The 14,987-nt window shown below is 35.2% G+C and overlaps 1 protein-coding gene across 1 annotated transcript in view; it reads left to right on the forward strand.

The window, feature by feature from the left end:
* Nucleotides 1-14,987, forward strand: part of PARP8 (poly(ADP-ribose) polymerase family member 8) — a 550,091-nt gene that overhangs the window by 255,646 nt on the left and 279,458 nt on the right. The window contains exons 4-5 of the mRNA XM_053701262.1: nucleotides 5,397-5,483; nucleotides 6,754-6,824. Of these exons, the coding sequence (XP_053557237.1) occupies nucleotides 5,397-5,483; nucleotides 6,754-6,824 (158 nt within the window). The remainder of the gene's footprint in view (nucleotides 1-5,396; nucleotides 5,484-6,753; nucleotides 6,825-14,987) is intronic.

Raw genomic sequence — 14,987 nt, forward strand, 5'->3', positions numbered from 1 at the left:
GTTGTAATGTTGGGGGGGGGGTATTGTATGTTTTTTTTTACAGGCAAAAGAGCTGAAATTCTTGGGGCATGCCCCGCAAAGGGCCCTGTTCAGGGCTGGTAAAGTAAAAGAGCTTGTAATATTTGTATTTTAGAATAGGGTAGGGAATTTTTTATTTTGGGGGGCTTTGTTATTTTATTAGGGGGCTTAGAGTAGGTGTAATTAGTTTAAAATTGTTGTAATATTTTTCTTATGTTTGTAAATATTTTATTATTTTCTGTAACTTAGTTCTTTTTTATTTTTTGTACTTTAGATAGTTTATTTAATTGTATTTATTTGTAGCAATTGTGTTTAATTAATTTATTGATAGTGTAGTGTTAGGTTAATTGTAGGTAATTGTAGGTAGTTTATTTAATTATTTTATTGATAGGGTAGTGTTAGGTTTAATTATATCTTAGGTTAGGATTTATTTTACAGGTAAATTTGTTATTATTTTAACTAGGTAACTATTAAATAGTTCTTAACTATTTAATAGCTATTGTACCTGGTTAAAATAATTACAAAGTTGCCTGTAAAATAAATATTAATCCTAAAATAGCTATAATATAATTATAATTTATATTGTAGCTATATTAGGATTTATTTTACAGGTAAGTATTTAGCTTTAAATAGGAATCATTTATTTAATAAGAGTTAATTTATTTCGTTAGATAAAAATTATATTTAACTTAGGGGGGTGTTAGTGTTAGGGTTAGACTTAGCTTTAGGGGTTAATACATTTATTAGAATAGCGGTGAGCTCCGGTCGGCAGATTAGGGGTTAATAAGTGTAGGCAGGTGTCGGCGACGTTGTGGGGGGCAGATTAGGGGTTAATAAATATAACATAGGGGTCGGCGATGTTAGGGCAGCAGATTAGGGGTACATAGGGATAACGTAGGTGGCGGCGGTTTACGGAGCGGCAGATTAGGGGTTAAAAGTGTAATGCAGGGGTCAGCGATAGCGGGGGCGGCAGATTAGGGGTTAATAAGTGTAAGGTTAGGGGTGTTTAGACTCGGGGTACATGTTAGAGTGTTAGGTGCAGACGTAGGAAGTGTTTCCCCATAGGAAACAATGGGGCTGCGTTAAGAGCTGAACGCTGCTTTTTTGCAGGTGTTAGGTTTTTTTTCAGCTCAAACTGCCCCATTGTTTCCTATGGGAGAATCGTGCACGAGCACGTTTTTGATGCCGGCCGCGTCCGTAAGCAACTCTGGTATCGAGAGTTGCATTTGCGGTAAATATGCTCTACGCTCCTTTTTTGGAGCCTAACGCAGCATTTGTTTGAACTCTCGATACCAGAGTTAAATTTATGGTGCGGCCAGAAAAAAACCCGCGGAGCGTTAACAGCCCTTTTACCGCCGAACTCCAAATCTAGGCCTGAGTAAATGCTAGATAGAATGATTCAAAGGAAAGGTTAGTCTGAGAATAGCATGTAGAAGTATTTTTAAAAGTTTCATTAGCTGTTTAAATATTGCCAAAATAAGTGTAAAGTTTTAGTGTCTATAAAAAAATAGGAACTTTGTTATTGGACTCTTACTGGAACCTTAAGCGGCAGAACAAATCCAAAATATTGCAAGGCCTTGCTATTCTTCCATAGATGCCCAAACAGCATTTGACTCAATTACCTGGGATCACCTTTTTTATACTTTGAGTGAATTCGGTTTTAGAGATCAGTTTTCTAATTGTATTAGGTCCATCTATGTCAAAGTTACATCTACGGTCTTAGTTAACGGTTCCCTTACCAATAGATTTTCTATGGCTAAGGATACACATCAAGGATGTCCGATTTCTCCATTACTTTTCAATCTTGCTATCGAACCCCTGGCCATAATTCTTAGAAAAACACTCCAAGGGATCCCTTTAGGTGTTCAAAAACTTAAACTATTACTATATGCGGACGATCTGTTGCTATTTCTTAATAACACACAACTGGAAATTCCCTTGGTTCTAAATTTGATATCCAATTCTGGCTCCTTTACAGAATACAAAAGTGAACAACTCCAAATCTGAAATTTTATGGTTTAGTCCTACAACGTATGATAAGACTATGGGGCCTATTTATCAAAGGTCTTGCGGACCTGATCCGACCTCGCTGAATGTGGAGAGCAATGCGCTCTCCGCATTTAACATTACACCAGCAGCTCACAAGAGCTGCTGGTGCAGCGCCGCCCCCTGCTGACTCACGGCCAATCAGCCACCAGCAGGGAGGTGTCAATCAACCCGATCGTGACCGGGTTGATTTCCGGCGATCCCTGTCCGCCTCATGAGAGCAGGCGGACAGGGTTATGAAGCAGCGGTCTTTAGATCGCTGCTTCATAACTGGTGTTTCTGGCGAGTCTGAAGACTCGCCAGAAACACGGGCCCACAAGCTCCGTTTGGAGCTTGATAAATGGGCTCCTATATCTCCCTTTAAAATAGTAATAGATTACTTTACATACCTGGGTATAAACATATGTTCTAATCCTATGCACTGGTATAGAATTAACTTCCCCCCTGTGTTTAAAAAAATAAAACAAGACTTAGCTAACTGGTCAAAACTCCCTCTATCGATGACTGCTAAAGTTAATCTACTTAAAATGGTTATACTACCAAAACTTCTCTATCTAATGCAGAATATCCCTAGTCTAATAACTAAACAGGACATCAAACTTCTCAATAGTCTTTTTAGAAAGTTTCTATGGAGAGAAGGAAGAAGACCTGTTGCTTTGAAAAAATTGATGCATCTTAAACAATTTGGGGGACTTGCGTTTCCTTATATTTCTTTATATAACAGTATTTGTTTGTCTAAATGGCAATGGATTGGCTTACCAGAGGTGATTATATTGCATTTCTGGAGGCAGAAAAGAAATTAGTTTATCCCTTCTCTTTAATAGCCCTGCTACATTGTGCTAATAACGCTATTCCCAAGAACATTAAGGGGAGACATATTTTTTGTCCATATCATAAAAGCCTGGCAACAAATAAGATCCTTTCTTAAAATAAACCCTTTTATCTCCAACTTCTAACCTATTGTCAGTAACCCCTGCTTTATAGATGGTCTTAAAAATAGATTATTTACTAGGTGGGCCAATAATGATTTGGTATTTTTATACCAACTATACGATCTCATGGAATTCATTCTTATGATACCTTAAAAGAATCATATGGACTCTTGAACTCAGAATTCTATGCATATCTTCAAGTTTGCCACTGTTTCTTTTAGATTACTAAGTATCTTAATACACCTTGAATACATGATGGAATACAGTTAGGCCTCTCTCACTACAAAGCAAGGAACCCTTCGATTAAGTTCTGGTATAATTTAGTAATGTCTATTTTAGGAGTCGTTAATCTACCTAAATTATCTATAAACTGGCAAAGTGAATCGATAACAATAGATGCGATATCATTGAAACACAGTATCTTGAGTGTAGAAAAAGCTGCGCCTTCAGCTTCATTGAGGGAATACCATTTTTAACTTCTCAATTGAGTATACATATCCCCAGCTAGATTAAATAAATAGTACCCCAACATTCAAAAAAATTGTCCTTGTTGTAGTTTTCCTGAGGCGGACCTGGTCCACATGTTCTGGAACTGTCCCAGATTTAAAAATTTTCGGCAACATGTACAATTTTAGCTAAGGAAAATCTTACACAATAACTTTACATTGAACATAAAATATGTTCTAATTTTTTATGAAAGGGAACATAATCAAGATAATGTAGAGTTTATTAATACAACTATTTTAGGTGGGAGATATCTCATTTTTAGAAACTGGAAGAATAAAAAGAACCAACTATCAATAATTTAACTTTTTTATTACAAACTGAAGTAATTATTGAGCAGTTTGATAGTTCTAATGGCTCAGATGCTCGCCATACTAAATACTCTAACAAATGGTTGCCATTTTTTAAATTATATGAACTTGCTCCTTTCCAAAGTCTTGAAGCTAATAGTAGTTCATTTCATTACAGTATATGTATTTCTCTTCCTCGTTTTTTTTTTTTTTTTTTTCTCACCCTTACTTGTATTTAGAGATAATAAGGTATTTGATATATATTTTCTTCCTTTTTAAAAAATATACAGATTTTTTTTCTTTTGCTCTGTATTTTCAGTGTAAGACTTCAATACGTTATATATTTGGTTTACTTTCTAATATGTAATATCTATAGACGTGTCTTGCAATCTGTTGTTTGAGATGCCAATAAAAATTAAGTTAAAAAAAAACAATGTTGTAACTTAGGTTACCTTTTCTGCTGTGGCCAATTAGGGACAGTTTTAAATAGACTACTAGATTGTGCAGCCAATGGGGTTTATTTAACAAGGGTCGAATGGCCCCTGTTCCCCTTGTTTCCGCATGAGCCTTCAGGCTCGCCAGAAACAGGCATTATCCTTAACTAATATGTACGATCGGGCTGATTGACACCCCCTGCTAGAGGCCGATTGGCCACAAATCTGCAGGGGGCAGCATTGCACCAGCAGTTAACAAGAACTGCTGCTGCAATGATAAATGCAGACAGCGTATGCTGTTGGCATTTATCGATGTGCGGTGGACATGGTTCGCTATAGCCGTCCTCACAATAATAAATGGACCCCAATGGCTGTGTGCAATATAACAGTGTTCTGCACTTTAATATCTAACTGGAACTGAAAAGCTCACAATTTTAAGCCCAAAATGTGGTCTGAATTTTATCAGAGTTATAAACAAAAACTATTTGTCTAAACTAATAACACACAAATAGCAATTGTACTTTTCAAATTTGTATTAAAGACACTGGGTAATCATGCACAGCACAGGCTGGAAAAATTCTTTAACCCTTGAATTTAGTAACTTGTAAATCTTGCTTTAGGAGCATCAACTTTTACCAAACATTTCCTGTATCTGCTTATATACTGTATATATACCGTATATACCATAGATAAATATATATACTAGATTGTACCTTTTAAAGGGATACTAAACCCAATTTTTTTTCTTTTATGATTCAGATAGAGCATGCAATTTTAAGCACTTTCTAATTTACTCCTATTATTAATTTTTCTTTGTTCTCTTGGTATCTTTATTTGAAAAGCAGGAATGTAAGCTTAGGAGCCGGCCCATTTTTTGTTCAGTACCTGGGTAGCGCTGTCTGATTGGTGGCTAAATGTAGCTTACATTCCTGCTTTTTCAAATAAAGATACCAAGAGAACGAAGAAACATTGATAATAGAAGAAAATTAGAAAGTTGCTTAAAATTGCTTGCTCTATCTGTATTATGAAAGAAAAAAATTGAGTTTAGTATTACTTTAACTAAACCGTTCAACATTCAGGCTTGTAGACATGCATATCAATTTATAAAATAAAAAGTATTATTAACATTTTTTTGTAATTATTGTAACACATTAGTCTGTTTTCTTCTACAGATAACACTTACGTTTCAAGCTCAGAAAATGATGAAGATGTGTTAGTGACAACAGAGCCAATTCCAGTAATTTTTCACAGAATTACAGGTAAGGTCAAGATAGTTAAATCAGATAACTATTATATTGGTGAGTTTGATGTTCATCTAAAGGATGGAAATCCACATTTGTAGCATTGATATGAACGATTCATTGGCCCCCGTTTGTCAAGCAGCATATCCAGCTCTGGGGGCTGATCGAATGAGCGAGCCTGCAGCCGAAAGCTAGGAAGTTGCAGTCATCAGACTGCAGCATCCTAACCAGTACACCAGCTATTAGCAAACAGGGGTCGGCATTGCGCAAGCTTGTGCAATGTTAAATACGGGCAACGTACTACATTTTGTGATCCCGGGCAGACAGGTTTGCGCGAGCAGATGATAAATGGAAGCCATTATCTCTGTTTAAAACTTTATTGTACTAATGTACTAATGAGTTAACTAGGTAAGTGTAACAATATTAAATTGTTTGTGAAATGCTTTATATGATGATTTTTTTGGGGTGCAAAATTTCATTTATTTTTTTTATTATTATTTTTTACTGTGCAAAATGTGTTTAAAAGGTGTAGGAGCATGCATACTGTCTGTAAATTCACACTATAAAATAGTAATAATGTATAATGTTACGTGTATCCCTTTGAAATAAACATATATTTTTGCTCATGATAATCATGTAACATATTCAAAAAATAATAATTAGGATAAAATATATGGAAATTAAATGTATTAACAAAAGTGAACAGGTAATAGAAATGATAGTAACATGCAATCAGAAATAATAAAACATAACACTATAAAATGCCTTTCCCAATAAAAAGGCGGTGCCCCCCTTGTTTAACAGCGCCCTTTCTTGCTATGTGCAATCAGCAGGAACTGAGTTGGTGACCACATGGAAGAAAGAGGAACTGTTTCTCTGTCACTATAAGCCAATTCTTATTAATCCATGCCAGTGTGCATGCACTTGTGCAGCCTTCTTATACAAATATGGGAGCAGGTCTTTATGTACAGAAACAAAGCAGCCATCTTGGAGACCTTATCACCAATTTGTAAAAGCAAATCCATAAACTTTCCTTACACTTTGAGCAGACAGAGGGGCCAAAAATTATAAAGTTGGAGCCTTCATACTATAGAGCTTTAGAGATGTGGGCCGAGTCTCAACTGAGACCACTGTAGTTACGTCCCTGTTGTGGATTAAGCTTTGCATATTCTGGAGTTGGTACAAGATCAACAACACTTTGATCAAGGATAAATACTGCTCTATTCTGCAAAGAAATGTAATGCCAACTCTTCTGGCTATAATAATGTGTTTTTTTGTTTTTTTTTAGAGCTGAGAAAATCCAGTGATGTCACCAACTGCCTATCTATAAAATCAAAACTACAGAAAGAAAATGGAGAGGTAACATTCTATTTTATAATGTTCTATATTTTATAAGAATTATGTTTGCATGCAGATGAAAAGGCAATTGGGCGTAGGTATTATGTCACACAGTACTTTGCCCAGTGTACTGTGTTGATGTCTCATGCTGCAGTCCTTGCTGTCAAGTTTAACACCAGATATTGCAGCCAGGGGCAGAAGGCATCTGCCTTCATATGACTAGAAATAACTGATTGTTCTTCCTTTATCATATGAAGGCAGATCGCTGATACAGACAATGACACGCTGTGTCACTATATGTATCGCCATGCAGTGATGCCGTGGGGCTGTGTGGGAGGGAAAGAGAGAGGTGAGAGGCAGGCGCTTCATTAGAGAGTGGAGGGAGGGGAGTAAGAGGAGGGTTTTCTATTCTATAGAAAAAAAGATTTGGTGGAGTTGTAGGTTGGGTTCCCTATGCTACAGAAAAGGTTTATGACAGGGGGAGGAGATCCCTATGGATGATCACTTGGGGGGGGGGGGGTAATACAATGTCTAAATAATATAATGGCTATAGATTGGGTAATAGCAGACTGCTTCCAGTACTTAATATGATTGCTACTAGTAAAAGGGTTAAAGAGCTGTTTGTGAGAGATCAGCAAGGTGGGAGGGTTGAGGAAAAAATAAATTAAAAAAAATGAATATGGAAGATGGTGTTGACTAGAAGGGGTAGAAGAAGTATGGTGCGCAGCTGCAATTAACTGCCTTCTAATTACCAAATAGTAATGGCAAAGCCATGCATGTCTGCTATTTATGATCAAAGAGGATCCCAGAGAAGCTTTTACAACCATTTTTGTTGTTACTGCTTAAGCGGTATGTAAATAATTTCAGTGAAAACCTAAAGTTTCTGAAAAAAATGATTTTTTTTAATACGATTGGATTTGGCTGGGAAACGATGGCATGAAATATACCAAAATGTGCCTAGATCAATATCTTTGGTTGTCTACTAAACATATATATATATATAGTTTTGATAAGTAAATAAAAAAAACGAGGCTCTATTTCTGTTTTTCTCTGATATTCCTGATAGAAAAAGGGTTAAAAATCTAATCTTATTGGTGTTTACTGAAGTAATACTTTTGCTTTGATTTATAGTAAAATATGACTTGATAAGAAATTTATACAGTATTTAAAATGTTTGTAATGTCAAATGGGACCATAAGACACATAAAACCTTCAAGCTGTACGAGAGGTAGGAATAGTTTATTAGTGGTATTTCATGGATATTTATTTCTTGTCACTCACAGTGATGACTATTAAAGGAAATCTGACAGCCAGAAATGTTTTATTTCACTGCTAGTACAATATTTAAAGGGTTTTTGTTAATTTTCATTAGCACATAACATATAATTTCACCTCTAAATTGTACACTATGTGCTAACCAAAAATTGTGCATTACTTATTTGCAATGCTAAGAACTACAATTTTCTGTAGCAGCCATTGGTTTCATAAGTGGATTTCCTGAAGCTTCTTTGTATATGAGGTATGAGCAGGAATTCATATAGGAGGAGGGAAGAGGAAAACATATTTACATTCTGGGTTTACCACTAGTTAATATACTAGCTATAGCTTTAAAATAGAAATAAGGCTGCTTAGCCAAGTCAAGGTGTTCTATACAGTGGGGCCAAATTATCAAGGGCCGAATGGCCCCTGATGCCCTTGTTTATGCACGAGCCTTCAGGCTCACCGGAAACAGCAGTTATGAAGCAGTGGTCTTAAAACTGCTGCTCCTTAACTGGTCGGATGCCTCTGAGGCTGCAGACATCAATCCACCCGATAGTGCAAGAACGCATTGATTGACACCCCCTGCTAGCGGCCGATTGGCCACGAATCTGCAGGGGCGGCATTGCACAAGCAGTTCACCAGAACTGCTTGTGTAATGTTAAATGCCGACAGCGTATGCTGAGCAGATCATGTCGGACAGACATTTGATAAATTGGCCCCATGAATTAAACATTTTTGTTGTTGTTAGTTTCTTTTATTATTCAGTGAAGTACATTGTATACTCTACTTGAATTACCCCAGGTGGCAACCTTTTTTTTCCCTTTTCTTTATAATACCTTAATCTTAAACTTATGCACCTTTTTTTAATGAATATGAGAATATGACTCCCTAAGGGTAAAATGAGATGAAAGTAAAAATGTGATGCCCTACTGGTAATTTTTTACTTTTTTATTATAGCCTTTTAAAATAAGATTATTCTGAAATAAAATATGTATGCAGAATAATTATCTTCATGAAAAATACATTTTGTTTCAGTTTTATTGTTCTTGTTTTCTCTTTTTTATGTCTCTTTTTTCACGCATAATTTATGGTCAATAGTCAACAAAAGATGCAGTTGTAGATTAAAGTTAATTTATTTTTCTATATTTTTTTAGACAATCAGAATCTAATACCTAACTAGTAACCTAAAACAGCACAATCACGCCTACAAACAAATTACAGAATAAATTACCAAAAAATTTAAATTATTTTTCATGTAGACCCATAGGAATTTCCCAAAGATATGTTTATGTAAATATATTTGTAACATAAATGTAATTATAATATTCTTTTAAAAATAAAACATAGTAAGATAGTATTTAAGGTTGAAAAAAGACTTTAGTTATATTGTAGCTAGCTTAGGTTTTATTTCACAGGTATGTATTTAGTTTTAAATAGATATTATTTAGTTAAAGTGAATGTAAATTTTTATGCTAAAGTGCCCGGTTTTTAAAAATTCGATTAAAAACAAGGGCACTTTAATTCATCAACATTTACATTTCACTCGTGTTGTGAAAAAATCCTTACCTTTTAATCTGGACAGCCGCTCGAGCTTCTTCCGCTCGTCGCAAAGCCTCTTCCTGGGTCTAAAATGAGGAATCCGGCTTCCTCCAATCACAGCGTTGAATCAGACACTGATTCCCCCGGGGGGAAGCCGTGATTAGAGGATGACCTATCCATCATTTCTGACGTCAGAAATAACTTGCGACGACTGGAGGAAGCTGGAGCTGCTGTCAATTTTAAAAGGTATTTTTTCACAACAGGAGTGAAATGTAAATTTTTTTGATGAATTAAAGTGCCCCTGTTTTTAATCAAATTTTTTAAAACTGGGCACTTTAGCATCCAAATTTACATTCACTTTAATAATTGTAAATGTAATTTAGATCTAATTTAATTATGTTAAAGTTAGGGGGGGTTAGGTTTAGGGTTAGGGGTTAATATAAATTAATTTAGCTTGTTGGGATGTGAGGGGGCTGGCGGTTTGGGGGTTAATAGGTTTATTTAGTTAATAATTGTAAATTAGCTATATTTTTATTATGTTAAAGTTAGTGGGTGTTAGAGTTAGGTTTAGGGTTACGTTAGGGTTAGGTTTAGGGGTTAATATAGTTTAATTATTCGATGTGGGGAGCTGGTGGTTTAGGGGTTAATAATTTTATTTAGGTAGCGGCGATATCAGGAGCGGCAGATTAGGGGTTAATAAACTGTAGGCATGTGTCAGTGATGTTGGGGGCAGCAGATTAGGGCTGTTTAGATGTAAGGTTTATGTTAGGGTGTTAAGTTTAAACTGTATTTTTATTTCCCCATAGACATCAATGGGGCTGCGTTACTGAACTTTTGTTTCCGCGATCGCAGGTGTTAGGTTTTTTTTTTTGCCCGCTCTCCCCATTGATGTCTATGGGGAAATTGTGCACAAGCACGTCTCAGCAGCGCACTGATTGTGTGCGGTATAGAGCTCAATGCAACCATATCACACGCAAAAGGCATATGTTTGAAAACTTGTAATGGCAGCGCTATAGGAAATTAAATAACGTAACTTTTGTTAATTCGTTAATTTCTCTATAGTGCTAAAAACTTGAAATCTAGGTGATTCTTAGCTATTCCCAGTCCCTTAATTTTGTACATTAATCTCTCATTTGGTACTGTATCAAACACCTTTGAAAAATCCAAGTATATCACATCAACTGATTCCCCTTTATCTATATTTTTACTTACTTCCTTGTAGAATCTAATTAGATTATATCATTAGTTTGACATGATCTATTTCTCATAAAAAAAATGCCGATTTGAACTCAAAATATTGTTTACACCAATATACTCATAAATATAATCCCTTAAAAATCTCTTCAAGTATCTTCCCTCTATTGTGTCAGACCAACTGGTCTATAGCTTCCTGGATCAGCCCTGCTTCCCTTTAAAATAAAAATAAAAAAAACATAAATAAATAAATTAAAATAATTAAATTTAAATAAATAATAAAAAAAACTTGAAATCCTTTTTCAGAGCACCTGGGATTAGGGAACAAGTGATCCATTTAATTTATTTTTGCACAAATAAAATGTTTAAATTTTCCCTTTCTTTATGTTTATATTCCTTTATTATTTCCATAAAAATAATGTGGACTTGTCTAAAGTGGTCTGATAATTTTTATATACTTTCTTAATGTTATTAACTTGTTTACTCAATCTTTTTTTCAAAGGTCCAAACAGTACAACCTAAATAGGGCCAGATTACAAGTGGAGCACTATTTACCACTCACACTCTGACTTTAACCCTTTAAGGACACAGCTTTCAGTTTGCTCAATGGTTTTATGACGGAAAAATTCCGTCATATGTCCTTAAGAGGTTAACTGCACTAGAAGTAAGCTTTTTGCACACGTCAGGGTGCACTTTTATAATGAGTTGAAAGTAAACTGTTTTCGCTCACTTTACCTAACACCCTACTTGCCCGCAAACCCAATCACATATTCTCATGTGCGCTAACCAGACATGAAAATATTAATATTTCACATTCCAATGTTCTTCACATAGAAGAATATGTTCTATTTATTCATAAATATATGTTTCTACATATATCTGATATATATTTATACCTATATATATATACACACATGATTATATATAGATATGGATATATACAGTTATATATATATATATATATATATATATATATATATATATATCGGAATATCTATTTTAAAAAAAAAACTTACAACATATTCTGCTATGTGCAGAACATTGTAATGTAAAATATTTACAGTAAATACACTGTATAACACGTTATAAATATGAATAAATATATGAATTTGCATAAATATGCTTTTTCATATTTTCATCTACTTAACAGCAAAGGGCTTCAATGTGCTTATATATATATAAATATATATATATATATATATTATCAGTCATGGCCAAAAATATTGGCACCCTTGGTTTTCTGTCAGATAAGGCACCACTTCGCTCAGAAAATTGTTGCAATTACAAATGTTTAGGCACTCTCATGATTATTTATTTTGTTTGTATTGGTATGACACAAAAAAGTGGAGAAAAAAAGCCAAATTTTACTAATCCCATGCAAAACTCCAAAAACGGATTGGTCAAAATTATTGGCACCCTCAATTTAATATTTGGTAGCACACCCCTTTGAAAAATAACTGAAATCAATTACTTTCTGTAACCATCAATTAATTTCTTACACCTCTGTACTGGAATTTTGGATGACTCTTCTTTTGCCAACTGTACCAGGTCTCTCAGATTGGAAGGGTTCCTTTTCCCAACTGCTGCTACAGGTGATCACTGATCTATGGGATTGAGATCTGGACTCATTGCTGGCCAGTTCGGTACTCTCCAGCGCTTAAACCATTTCTGGGTGCTTTTTGACGTGTGCTTTGGGTCATTGTCCTGCTGTAATACCCATGACCTCTGACTGAGACCAAACTTTCTGACACTGAGCCCTACATTGCACTACAGAATTCTTTGGTAGTCTTCAGATTTCATAATGCCATGCACACAGTCAAGATATACAGTGCCTGAAGCAGCAAAGCAACCCCAAAACATCAGTGAACCTCCACCATGTTTGACTGTAGGGCCTGTATTATTTTTTTTAAAAGCCTCATTTCTTTTTCTGAAAACAGTAGAATGATGGGCTTTACCAAAAAGCTGTAATTTTGTTTCTTCTGTCCACAGCACATTCTCCCAAAATGATTTTGGCTTCCTCTGGTAAGTTTTTGCAAACTCAAATATGGCTTTTTTATGTTTTTGTGTCAGCAGTGGGGTCCTCCTGGGTCTCCTACCATAGCGTCCCTTTCCATTCAGATGGCGACGTATAGTGCGAGCTGACACATTTGTACCCTTTGCCTGAAGGTCAGCTTGAATTTGTCTGGAAGTTGATAGAGGTTCTTTATTCACCATTCAAGCAATCCTTTGTTGCAATCTTTGATCAATTTTTCTCCTTCGTCTATGTCCAGTTAGATTAGCGACACTGTCATGGACTGTAAACTTCTTGACAATGTTGCACATAGTGGACACAAGAACATTAAGATCTTTGGAGATGGACTTGTACCCTTCAGATTGTTCATGCTTTTCCACAATTTTTGTTCTCAAATCCTCTGAGAATTCTGTTCTTTCTCTTCTCCATGCTAAGTGTGGCACAAAGAGACACACAACAGAATGGTTGAGTCAATTTTTCACAATTTTAGCCGGTTGCCAGTGTGATTTCTATATTGTCAGCACCTGTTGTGTGATACAGGTGAGTTTAATTACAAATTACAGGAGCATCACAAAGTTGGAATGCAATTATTTCTTATTATTTTTAGAGTGCCAATAATTTTGTCAAGTCCATTTTTGGAGTTTTGCGTGGAATGTGTCAGATTAGGCTTTTTTTTCCTTCACTTTTTTGTGTCATACCAATACAAACAAAAGAAATAAACATGAGAATGCCTAAACATTTGTAATTGCAAAAATTTTTTGTGCAAAGTGGTGCATTATTTGACAGAAATGCAGGGGTGCCGATATGTTTACATATGTTTTTATGTGTTTCTATGTATTTATATATATATAAAGAATTAGAGGACAAATGGTCGATATAAATGAGCTATACTCTCACTGGAGTTAATACTGTGTAAAGATTATTTTTAGTATCAAATGGTGCAGACCCTATATCTAAATTATTATTTAAAGACTGTAAGAAGAGAAAAAGGAACATCATCATACATGTACCTTAAAAAAGATAGGGGATGATGTACTCTTTTATGACTATGCAGGTATTTAATATACTCTCATTTCCAGAGATATGTAAGAAATCCAAGAATAAGATACACATACCTACATGGAATAATGCATCAATATGTACAGTGTAAATACAATGTCTATAAAACCAAATAGCTAAGTCACGTGACTAGCAATAGCCAAAAAACATAAGCACATGAAATTAGCACAACTTTAAATGTTACAGCGCTACCACTACACCCCAGCTGCTCACAGAACCCCCTTAAAATGTACAAGGAGGAATAGCCTGGGCAGGTTCTAATTAGGGATCTAAGTGGAGCGAAGTAGCTTCAAAGTTGAAACCACTAATTCTGTGTCTACGTACATTGCCTTACCTATAAAGACTGGGTTAATATCCATATTTAGGTCTTTTTTGAGGATTCGGTTTTGATGAGAGTATTTTCCATTATCAGCCAAGTGTTAGTGTATACATTCAATTATGGCGTTTACTATGTCAGATGCAACATGGGAGGCAGAACTTTCTGCAACTTTCTCAATGAGTAATACTATTGAGAGCAAAGATCAAGAAGGAGAATGTGTAAATATTTTTGGGGCTTTTAAAAAATATTAAACATTTTAAAAATATAAACAACTCCTTATGAAACAAATTAGATTGAGAGCAGAAACATCAAGTCTAGAAAACTATGTTCAGAATGCAATTATCCCTAGAGGCCTCAGATTGAGGCTAGACCCTGGTACTAACCTAAGGGAGGATGAAGGGGGTAAAGAGTTAATGTAGGATTAGAACACTAGTTTGTCAGAGTGCTCCATTATTCTTATGAAAATAATGGTAAAAAGGAATAAAGAAAGACTAGAAAAAAAAACTAAATTAGAAGTTGAAGAGGCCCTTAAGGATGTAAATGGGTTTGAAGAGAACTTTAATTTTGCCAAATTAAATAGTGTAATGAAAGAGCAAATAGCAAGATTACAATCTGAAATCAAGTTACGAAAAGGAAGGAAGCTAGTTAGAGATCAAGAAGATTATTGCAAAAAAACAAGTTTACTTTTATCGACAGGCACGGGGCTCATATGATTCAGGCACAGACTGTTCAGATGTTGAACAAGATATGCAGCCTCCAAAAAAGCAAGGTACGTTCTGGCCCAGGAACCTCTCAAGAAGGA

Source organism: Bombina bombina, chromosome 2, assembly GCF_027579735.1.
Source record: "Bombina bombina isolate aBomBom1 chromosome 2, aBomBom1.pri, whole genome shotgun sequence".
NCBI lineage: Eukaryota > Metazoa > Chordata > Amphibia > Anura > Bombinatoridae > Bombina > Bombina bombina.